Raw genomic sequence first — 12299 nt, forward strand, 5'->3', positions numbered from 1 at the left:
AGCGCTGGTTGTACAGCTCCTCTAGCCCCTCTCGGAACCCTCCGAAAGCTTTTATGATTGGACCTAGCTTTGCGTAGGGTTCCTGGACATTACAAAATGTTCTAATGCGATTGTTGGAACGCGGATATAAACGAACTCCTCGTTTAGTCGATCGGCGCAGTATTACGACGTTTTTTCCTGTGTTGGCTTACGAATGTGCGAACTATAAGTACCTTACATACCTCTGAGAAAATCTCCTGTGTCGCGGAAGCCGTTAAGTATTTTTAATCCATGTTTGATTAAAAATGTCGCTTTGATTTCTTCTTGTTTATTTACCGTTTATTGTACCGCCTCCTGATGTGCGGTTGGCTTGTGCCGGCTACGTCATAGCTATAGCGCCACTAGCTAGCCAGATAGGCGGTACAATGAGGTGTCAATAAACAAGGTAGGAAGAAGCGACATTTTTAATCAAACATGGATTAAAAATACTTAACGGCTTCCGCAACACAGGAGATTTTCTCAGAGGTATGTAAGGTACTTAGTTCGCACATTCACAAGCCAACACAGGGAAAAACATCGTAAAACCGCGCAGAATCTTTTCTCCTTACGTGTTTACATTGTATTTATGTGTGCATACCTGGTGGCAGCCCAGCGTGAACCAGGACCCAATGGGTAAAGTCATAAAAGTGTCAGAAACTTTACTACATTTGGGTTCTGCTTGTGGGGCTACAGCTCCTCCAGACGGGGCAGCCGACATCCAGTGATGCGCTCGGATGCCCTCCATCCAACCCTTGATAACCTCATATCTGAAGAAATACACTCCTCAATGTCAAATTGTTTCTTTAACGACAAAGATGAAGAAGCCCTGCAGTACAAATCAAATTGTTTCTTTGATGACAAAGATGAAGAAGCCCTGCAATACAAATAAACAAACAAGGAAAACATTAACTAAAATAAGCAGGCTAATTATCACAAGAAAAAGTATAAGCAAACAGTTACTCACATAAGAGTGTAAATAAAAGAAAGAGGCATAAACTATATCATAGTTCCATATATATGCATAACACAAACAAACTTACAAGTAGGCCTATTAGGTGAAGAACCTCCAACCAGCACAACATGCATCTCTGAATGAACATGAAACTGACAACAAACAAAATGGCTCTCTTCTTCACTCACAGAACAGGGAAGCTAAAGATATACTGCGCCTAGTGGACGGCAGACCCTTCAATATCGCTCGTATGTGGTTCTGAAACCGGTTGGACTATAAGGTCACCACTAGCCTGGCGTATAGCAGAATGCCGCAGCCAGAGTGTCAGGCTGCCGACCAGGAGTATGTGTGTGGAACCAAGCAGGAGAACGAAACACAAGAATGTCTGGTAGAAAACACTTTACTAAAATAATAGGATCAAAAGAACACAGGAACGCCACACATACAAGAACAGCAGCGCAAAGCTGGCGTAACACCAAACTATAATCCGACACAGAGTCCAGCAAACACACCACTTAAATCACAGAGTCAATAATTGGCACAATAGTCCACAGCTGTGTTCCCAGGAGGAAACTGTCTCTCAGGTAGGGTGGAGGAGGGGAATACAACAGGGCAGGTAGGAGAGAACATAAGGGTGGCGGACCAGGCATGGGACGTTCTGGGACAGAACGTGACACAGAGTCCTAACAAAAAAACAAGATGCGAGACCATATCGCCCCAGTTTTAGCCTCCTTACACTGGCTCCCGGTTGTTGATTTTAAAGTTATTTTACTTGTTTACAAAGCTTTAAATGGCCTCGCCCCCACCTATCTTCAGGACTGCTTTCCCAGGTATACGTCCCAAACTGCCTCCTTAGGTCCACTGGCCTGCTTGAAAAGTCACGAAAAATGTCATTGAAGAAATATGGCGAAGCAGCGTTCTTCTTCCACGGGCCTGGAATAAACTTCCAATGCACCTTAGACTGGCACCCTCCCTAGATGTTTTTAAAACTCAGCTTAAGACCCATTTTTTTTACTCTAGCATTTGGCTGAATTCTTTGATTTAAATTATCTGTTGACTCACTGTTTTACCTATTTCATTGTCTTTTTCATGCATTTTTTTATGTTGTTTGGTGTTTTTGGCATTTTTTGTACTTTGATTGTGCCTTGATTGTTATGTTGTTTGATATTTTTTATACTTCGTTTGTCTTGTAAAGCACTTTGCGCTGCACTCGTGCCATGAAAGGTATTCTATAAATAAAGTGTATCATTATTACATTTATTATCTACCTTTGCAGTGCATATTGACTGAGGTCACCGGCCGCTAGCCTGACATATAGCCACACTTATCTACGTTTGCAGTATGTATATTGTCCATGGAGGCCATCCATGCAGTGATATTAGCCTGGCTACGCCTGGCTATAGGTCACCCGTGTAAATAGGTTTTATTGGTCTGGCTACGTGAGGCTATAGGTCACTCGTACGTTTTTCATCCAAGGCAGCCCTTGAATTCCACTGTTAATTAACATTTTTGAATCTTATGTCATGTTACGGTATGTAATCATGCAAATCTTTCCCCATAAGAGATACCGTTTATGTCACGAGTAAAGAAAAAGATGGTTTTCAGTGCCAAACCCAAATCCAGTATACATTAAAAAAAATAGGAATTTAAAAAAATCCAAAAAAAAGTAGCACATCCAAAAATTAAACAAGCGCTGGACAAAGTATTGCACCCCAAAAAACGGAACTTTGAACATTCAGTAGATTTTCTGTGGTCTGGGGCTTTCCGGCTCTGATTTGCCTTTGGACTGTGATGTAACCGTACAATTTGCCAGCAGATGTCACTGTTGAGGGATTTGCCTGTTTTCATTTCAGCTCAAAATGCTTCAGAACACAGAGAAAACCCCAGACCACAGGAAATCCACTCAATGTACAAAGTTAGTCGTTTGGGTGAAATGCAGGTCATGAAACCTAAAAGAAAAACGAAAAATTGAAAAAATATGAAGATTAATCACAAGACCTTTAAATACAAGGAATGATCTCCCTCCCTCCTCTCACCGGACATGAAATAAACGCTTCCTGACTTTTGACCAATGAGATCTGGGTCATTAGCTGCCTAGTTCCGGTTAAAGAGACAGTTCAGAAACCAGTCTGTGTCTCATAGGAGGGCTGTGGACAGTTCAGAAACCATCTCATAGGAGGGCTGTGGACAGTTCAGAAACCAGTCTGTGTATCATAGGAGGGCTGTGGGCAGTTCAGAAACCAGTCTGTGTCTCATAGAAGGGCTGTGGGCAGTTCAGAAACCAGTCTGTGTCTCATTGGAGGGCTGTGGACAGTTCAGAAACCAGTCTGTGTCTCATAGGAGGGCTGTGGACAGTTCAGAAACCAGTCTGTGTCTCATAGGAGGGCTGTGGACAGTTCAGAAACCAGTCTGTGTCTCATAGGAGGGCTGTGGACAGTTCAGAAACCAGTCTGTGTCTCATTGGAGGGCTGTGGACAGTTCAGAAACCAGTCTGTGTCTGGGCTGTGGACAGTTCAGGAACCAGTCTGTGTCTCATAGGAGGGCTGTGGACAGTTCAGAAACCAGTCTGTCTCATAGGAGGGCTGTGGACAGTTCAGAAACCAGTCTGTGTCTCATAGGAGTGTTGTGGACAGTTCAGAAACCAGTCTGTCTGGGCTGTGTGCAGTTCAGAAACAAGTCTGTGTCTCATATGAGGGCTGTGGACAGTTCAGAAACCAGTCTTTGTATCATAGGAGGGCTGTGGGCAGTTCAGAAACCAGTCTGTGTCTCATAGGAGGGCTGTGGGAAGTTCAGAAAGCAGTCTGTGTCTCATAGGAGGGCTGTGGACAGTTCACAAACCAGTCTGTGTCTCATAGGAGGGCTGTGGACAGTTCAGAAACCAGTCTGTCTGGGCTGTGTGCAGTTCATAAACCAGTCTGTGTCTCATAGGAGGGCTGTGGACAGTTCAGAAACCAGTCTGTGTATCATAGGAGGGCTGTGGGCAGTTCAGAAACCAGTCTGTGTCTCATAGAAGGGCTGTGGGCAGTTCAGAAACCAGTCTGTGTCTCATTGGAGGGCTGTGGACAGTTCAGAAACCAGTCTGTGTCTCATAGGAGGGCTGTGGACAGTTCAGAAACCAGTCTGTGTCTCATAGGAGGGCTGTGGACAGTTCAGAAACCAGTCTGTGTCTCATAGGAGGGCTGTGGACAGTTCAGAAACCAGTCTGTGTCTCATTGGAGGGCTGTGGACAGTTCAGAAACCAGTCTGTGTCTCATAGGAGGGCTGTGGACAGTTCAGAAACCAGTCTGTCTCATAGGAGGGCTGTGGACAGTTCAGAAACCAGTCTGTGTCTCATAGGAGTGCTGTGGACAGTTGAGAAACCAGTCTGTCTGGGCTGTGTGCAGTTCAGAAACCAGTCTGTGTCTCATAGGAGGGCTGTGGACAGAAAGACTATTCCGTGGTGATGGTGAGAGGATATCAGGATAAGCCTATAGTCAATACAACGAGGCAGGGTAAATCATCACAATAGAGTGCAGAGAGAACAATGTAGTGCCTCAGACAAAGTCCACACAGTGAGACAGCTCTGAGACCTCGGTCCATCACTGTGGTTGTATTTACCACTGCTCTCCTTTCTGTCCATATCCTGTCCTTTCTGAGCTGTCCTCCCATCGCTTCTCACTGTGTTTATAATGTCCTCCCATCCCTTAATTATTCTCACTGTGTTTTAGATATAATATTTCAGCTGTCTGTGCTTTATTAGATATCTAGGGGGCAGACAAGTGCAGAGTGACAGAAAAACAGAGTAGAGAATGAGTAACTCTCCTCTCATCTTCTCTTCGCCTCTCCCCTCCCGTCCTCTCCCATTTTTGGATGATCCTTCTCTCAGTACATTTGCTTTCCTCTCTTAACAGATGATGTAATCTTCAGCTCCTCTCTAAGCTCTGATAGAAGATCTGTCCAATTTGTAAATGTCCCAAGTGTTTTATGGATAACTTTTGTTGTCCTCTGAGACCTAGGCTATAGCTAGAACATTACTTTACTGACATTCTTGTGAAATGATGTCGCATTATCTACAGAAAATAGGATTATCCTAAACTTGTGTGCGATGACTTTCAAGATTATTATTTCGTTTTAAATGGATAAAACATCGTTTTTTTCCCCTCCCCTCAACATCATTTAAAGTCACGTTGGGAATTCACACCCTGTATAGCCACAGTATTCAGTGCCTTAAAGTTGAACAATAAGTTAATATCAGATAACCGGTATGATGTTATAATGTCTCGAGTTGAAACACTATTTGAAAACCCCAATTTCTAAAATGGCTGACTCACTTTGCCACTGGTATTGGTTTGTTCTCTTCAGGGACTTTAGAATTAAATGTGCACCTCGCCGCTTCGAAGCCAAAAGCTTTCCATTCAACCTCAATAAACCCTCTGGCCATGAAGGACCAGCATGAGCACTGTAGAGCCATAATAATAATAATATAATAATAATAATAATAAAACTTTATTTGTATAGCACCTTTCATGACATGAAATGCAGCTCAAAGTGCTTTACAGAGCAATGGAGGGGAAAAAAAGAAAAGCAAGGCGAAGACATTAAAAAACAAGCAGTAATAATGAATAACAAAAAATAAAATATCAATTAAAAGCAATGTTGTAGAAGTGGGTAGTGGTTCCCAAAGTGGGGACCCAGGGGTCCTTGAGGGAGTTCCAAGGGGTACCCAGCTAAATGATAGTTTGGAACCAAATGGACCCTTATGGGTCTGTATAACTCCCATTTGTACACTCTCAAGAGTTACATTAACATTGATTTTACAATATAAATTGGGGTCCCAGAGATAGAAATGCCATTAAATGTAGCCTAAATGCATTTAAAACTGGGGATCCTTGAAATTAAACTGGTTGAGAAATGAGAATCACTGCTAGTCCTAGAGCCGTAAAAAATCTTCTCTTATATGGGGTTCCTGGCATATCTTTTCAAATGGGGGTCTGTGGGATAATTCATGTCAATTTGGGGGGTCCTGGACATGAAAAAGTTTGGGAACCACTGCCATAGAGTAAGGGCCGATTCATACTCCTATTTTAGAGCCGAATAAAAGTTGGTTCGGCTCTGTAGAGTCTACAATGAGACGTCATTTGAGGTTCGGGGGGGGGGGGGGGGGGGGGGGGGGGGGGTACCGTCCCAAAGTCGGCTCTACGGTGCTACTGAAAATGTCTGACGAGTCGAAATCATTTCGGCACTACAGCGCCGAAACAGCGGTAAAATAGGAGTATGAATCGGCCCTTAGACAGAGTTACCACAGCTCCCTTCACTTCATGGGGCTTCAGTCCAATAGACTTCTTGGCGATCGCATTACAAACAGTGACAAGTCCTGGACGACCCCGGGGCCCCTGGGCACCGACACCGCAAAAGGCCCAATCAGAGAGTAACGGGCCCCTGGGCACCGACACCGCAAAAGGCCCAACCAGACAGTAACGGGCCCCTGGGGCCCTTGGGGCCCCTGGGCACCGACACCACAAAAGGCCCGACCAGACAAGTGTTCTATTTCACCAACAGTGTGTGTTGGATTTTACACTTACTTGTATTGGAAATGAAAGAGCTTGTGTATTATGCAAATCACAGCATCTAGACAATGACACACGCTCACATACATTTCAACACACCAAAAGCTCCAATAAGCCTCAGTTTACACACAGACACCCTGTTTTCACTCCAATAAGCATCAGTTGGCCTACACACAAACACTTATATAATAATTATTTATTACATAAATAATGGCACATGGATAATATCCAACAGTAGCCTGGAAAGCAGCACAGGTCCGTGAGTCATGCACCTCTGTTACAAAGGTCCCTACTACCTAAGCAACAGTAGGACCAAAACAAACGCCTTTTTTTCAACATGTATTTTATTACCCAAAGTTAAATGCATGATTATTGTTTTAAAATGTATACTTTGTTTTTACAATAAAAAAAGAATAAGAGAGTCGGGGTGCTAACATGAGGGGTTTTCATGTTTATGTAAGGAATCCCACTTAATTGTCTCAGCCAGGTATGGCCTAACACTAGAAACATACTTTCTAGACCGTAAGTGTTAGGTATTCCTAAAAGTAATAAAGTATGCTTAAACGGTTAAACCTAACCTTATTCCTAACCTTAACCTAACCTTAACCTCAACAAAAAAACAAAATAAATAATACAAGAACTGCACTGCACGGCACTGAGCGGTCGGCGTGAGGTCAGCGAAAAAAATCGAGAGGCGAGATGGTTTAGGGGCGACCGTACCTGATACGGCTATTAGTCCTGTATCCTGTGACAAATAACCAGAAAGTGCTTTTGTTTTTGAGGTACTACTGGGCTTAGGACCAAATACAACATAGTTTTTTCCTCATCTCTAAGGCCTTCAATACATGAAATGGATTCTTGTATTAAAATATTTTACCCCTAAAGTGGTGAAATTGATATATAAAGTTATACACGCCAAACTAAAAAATAAAGCCTGTCCGTCTGGGGATTAAGCCATATAAACTCACAATGGAACCTCTGGGAGGTTTAAAACTTGGCATATAATACTCTCTTGGTTTAAAACTTGTCTCTCTCTCTCTCTCCACCTCTCACACCCATCCTCGTGCTCTCTCTCCACCTCTCTCTCTCGCCCCATCCTCCATCAGCTGGGTTGTCAGGATGGTAGCGGTGTGCGGGGATCAACATCGTGTGGTTGTAAGCAGCGGTAGACGACGACGACGGCAGCAGCAGCAACCATCATCATGGGCGTGGAGACCACTCCAGACCCAGAGGAGTTGGTGGACCCGGACCAGGGTCTGACTCTGGCCTGCATCGCCTTCCTCTGCCTGACGCTGGTGGCCATGATCATCCGCTGCGCCAAGGTCATCATCGACCCTTACAGCGCCATCCCCACCTCGACCTGGGAGGAACAGCTTCTGGAGGACTGACCACCTCCACCTGGGAGGAACAGCTGTTTGGAGAGGAGGACTGACCACCTCCACCTGGGAGGAGCAGCTACTGGAAGACTGACCCTTACAGAGCACCTCCAACTTCTGAAGGACTGACCACCTCCACCTCAGTGGTGAGCCAACAACAAGTGCACCGGTCGCTCCAGCAATGGGACAATGACAAAATTAATACCAGTTCAGAGAATAAAGCACACAAACTGGGCTGTTTGTCACTAAACTACCTAGACAGACAGACAGACAGACAGACAGACAGACAGACAGACAGACGGACAGACGGACAGACGGACGTCAACAACAGCCCTTATTGGGGGCTGCCTTTACATTCCTGATAAACGCAGATGGTGATGTGGTCTGCAGCGTCATGCAGAACACACTGTCCCTTTACATCTGCGCAGACGAAGCAGACAGACCGCGAGGGAGGGGGGGAGACTGGACGAGGACGAAGACTAATATGTTTATCCGAAGTCTGAAGATGTTGATGATGATGAGTATATGTTTGAGAGGCAGCTGAACTGAGCAGCGTTGTTGTGTTACACACAGATGGCTCCACTATGCACATATATGCCATTTTGGAAATAACTCTTCCTACTTCCTTCGCAGGTGTTGTTAATGATGATACTGATTAAGGCTCTGTTCCATTTAGTGTACAGTGGTTCTCAAACCGTTTAATTTCAAGGACCCGCGTAACTCTGAGAGTGTACAGTGTTCCAAATGGACCCTTACAGGTCCATTTTGGAACAGGTCCATACAGGTCCTCGCAGGTCCATTTGGAACCCACTCAAGGACACTTTGAGACCCACTGGTGTAGCAGAGTGTTTCCAGTGAACCAAAAATAGCAGCACCCTGACTCTCTTTGACCAGAATGGAACAGAGCCTTCAATAGTGTCATTAACACTGACTCTGTTTGACCGGAATGGAACAGAGCTTTTGTGGTTTAAAATCCCTGATGTGTGTCGCCTCGGAAGGAAGTGTAGAAAAGGAAGGAAGGAGGAATCACGTGACAGTGTTCTCAGAATCTCATTATTTATACTTGGTATATTCCATGTGTGCGCAACTGCGCATGCAAATAGAACAGATCTACAAGCTAACAACGTGTTGCTTGGTGACACGTTGTTAGCTTGTAGATCTGATTCTGTTCTACCAGCAAAGGTCCCTCCCCCGGCCGCTGATGTAGTTTGCTACGTCTGACGTGTACCCACTTCAAAACAGCGCGGGACAGATTGATTCTGCGTTCATAACATTTCCAGTAGAAAAAGCGAAAAATGTTTCAAGCTATGAACCGCGATGTTTGAATTGTGGGCCAGCAGCAGCAGGCCGCTGAAAAGAGCGAGTGTTGTCGGTCAGAGTCAGAGAGGAGGAAGGCGAGGAGCTGCTTAGCCAGCAGGTTGACTGCTGAGGTTGCGCAGCATCACTGAGTCAGGAAAATGTCAGACTGAGATGATAATAACAACAATAATAATAATGTTGGGGCTGAGGTCGTGGATGATGTTAAGATATAAACTTCTCACAAGTTACTGTTTGTGACTGAAGTTGCTTGTGAACGAAGCTCCTCCACAGAGAAAGTAGCAAAACATCACAGGAACACCTTGAGGCCTTTATGTTGATGGGCATGGAACATTTTGATGGAAGAGACTCTACCGTCTTTGGACAACGCATCGTCAACAACTCAACATGGTGGCAGGCGAGACAGATTCTCATTCAGAATACGGTAGGGCTGGTCTAAAAGCATGCAGCTAATGCCAGCTATCGTGTGCATCTTTGCGCACTCGCATTGCAATGGTGGATTGTTGGTGTGTGCGTCACAGTAGCCAGGGCTGCCATGTCTCACCCTTTGAGTGTGACAGTCACGCAATTTAACCCTGCGGTGCCATGTACTTTTGTCTGCGTATGTGGTTGTAATAGATTAAAGAAAGAGTTATACTATTCGTTCGGTGGTGCCTGGCTGGCTAAATGAGCCGAGCAGGCAGTTGAACGTTGGGGTTGCGCAAATTGTGCTTTTCTCTGTGGAGTATGACGTTGTAGTATTATGGTATGCGACTGCGTGACATATTTATTTAGCATTCATTCATTTTCATCATCCTGGGCTTGGGCACAGAGGCGAGGGGTGCCCACTGCCTTGGCAGCTTGGCTAGAATGACTTTACGCACAAGGCTCACCTTAAAAATAGCCATGTATCTAAGCTCATACATTTGCGTCGCGTCATCAGCGTGTTGTTGTGAGCTTGTAGGTCTGCATATGCTATTTTCGAATATAAAATAAATATGGTCTATGGTGTTTGTTGGGGGGGAGGTCATATATATTCTTCCAGTCCCTGAGGGGGGGTCCCGAAAAAATATTTGGAGGCTGGGGGGGGGATGAGGTAAAATAAAAAAATGAAATCACATCTGCACCACCCCCCCCTGGTGGATAAATAACGATCAGTCCCTTAGGTTGGGGGTGCTCCACAATACACAATAAAAACATAAATAACAGTGCAAAACCCATGTAAAAGGTTTTAAAAGGTTCTTTTAAAGGAACACAGACAGACAGCACACAAGGCCTTAATGCGTGAAAAAAGTGCATTGTTAATTTATTTAGCAGTCTTACAGCCTATGGGGAAGAAAACTGCTCGTGAGCCTGCAGGTTGTGCCGGCTTTGATGCTTCGGTATAACGCTTCCCTGAGGGCAGCAATACGAAGAGTCTATGGGGGTGTGTGCATGGGGGTCTTTGATGATTCCCCGCGACTTGCTGAGACAGCGCTGGTTGTACAGCTCCTCTAGCCCCTCTCGGAACCCTCCGAAAGCTTTTATGATTGGACCTAGCTTTGCGTAGGGTTCCTGGACATTACAAAATGTTCTAATGCGATTGTTGGAACGCGGATATAAACGAACTCCTCGTTTAGTCGATCGGCGCAGTATTACGACGTTTTTTCCTGTGTTGGCTTACGAATGTGCGAACTATAAGTACCTTACATACCTCTGAGAAAATCTCCTGTGTCGCGGAAGCCGTTAAGTATTTTTAATCCATGTTTGATTAAAAATGTCGCTTTGATTTCTTCTTGTTTATTTACCGTTTATTGTACCGCCTCCTGATGTGCGGTTGGCTTGTGCCGGCTACGTCATAGCTATAGCGCCACTAGCTAGCCAGATAGGCGGTACAATGAGGTGTCAATAAACAAGGTAGGAAGAAGCGACATTTTTAATCAAACATGGATTAAAAATACTTAACGGCTTCCGCAACACAGGAGATTTTCTCAGAGGTATGTAAGGTACTTAGTTCGCACATTCACAAGCCAACACAGGGAAAAACATCGTAAAACCGCGCAGAATCTTTTCTCCTTACGTGTTTACATTGTATTTATGTGTGCATACCTGGTGGCAGCCCAGCGTGAACCAGGACCCAATGGGTAAAGTCATAAAAGTGTCAGAAACTTTACTACATTTGGGTTCTGCTTGTGGGGCTACAGCTCCTCCAGACGGGGCAGCCGACATCCAGTGATGCGCTCGGATGCCCTCCATCCAACCCTTGATAACCTCATATCTGAAGAAATACACTCCTCAATGTCAAATTGTTTCTTTAACGACAAAGATGAAGAAGCCCTGCAGTACAAATCAAATTGTTTCTTTGATGACAAAGATGAAGAAGCCCTGCAATACAAATAAACAAACAAGGAAAACATTAACTAAAATAAGCAGGCTAATTATCACAAGAAAAAGTATAAGCAAACAGTTACTCACATAAGAGTGTAAATAAAAGAAAGAGGCATAAACTATATCATAGTTCCATATATATGCATAACACAAACAAACTTACAAGTAGGCCTATTAGGTGAAGAACCTCCAACCAGCACAACATGCATCTCTGAATGAACATGAAACTGACAACAAACAAAATGGCTCTCTTCTTCACTCACAGAACAGGGAAGCTAAAGATATACTGCGCCTAGTGGACGGCAGACCCTTCAATATCGCTCGTATGTGGTTCTGAAACCGGTTGGACTATAAGGTCACCACTAGCCTGGCGTATAGCAGAATGCCGCAGCCAGAGTGTCAGGCTGCCGACCAGGAGTATGTGTGTGGAACCAAGCAGGAGAACGAAACACAAGAATGTCTGGTAGAAAACACTTTACTAAAATAATAGGATCAAAAGAACACAGGAACGCCACACATACAAGAACAGCAGCGCAAAGCTGGCGTAACACCAAACTATAATCCGACACAGAGTCCAGCAAACACACCACTTAAATCACAGAGTCAATAATTGGCACAATAGTCCACAGCTGTGTTCCCAGGAGGAAACTGTCTCTCAGGTAGGGTGGAGGAGGGGAATACAACAGGGCAGGTAGGAGAGAACATAAGGGTGGCGGACCAGGCATGGGACGTTCTGGGACAGAA

General features: G+C 44.6%; 1 protein-coding gene across 1 annotated transcript; it reads left to right on the forward strand.

Annotated features, from left to right (window-relative positions):
- Positions 1 to 1277: 1277 nt before the first annotated feature.
- ctxnd1 (cortexin domain containing 1) lies at positions 1278 to 7904 on the forward strand (the record flags this gene model as incomplete). The annotated part of the gene is made up of 2 exons (XM_080771401.1): positions 1278 to 1358; positions 7686 to 7904. The coding sequence occupies 2 exons, from the start codon at positions 1278 to 1280 to the stop codon at positions 7902 to 7904; spliced, it is 300 nt and encodes a 99-aa protein (XP_080627527.1).
- Positions 7905 to 12299: the final 4395 nt, after the last annotated feature.

This window comes from Protomyctophum bolini, assembly GCF_963924005.1.
Source record: "Protomyctophum bolini genome assembly, chromosome: 1".
In the NCBI taxonomy this organism is placed as follows: Eukaryota; Metazoa; Chordata; class Actinopteri; order Myctophiformes; family Myctophidae; genus Protomyctophum; species Protomyctophum bolini.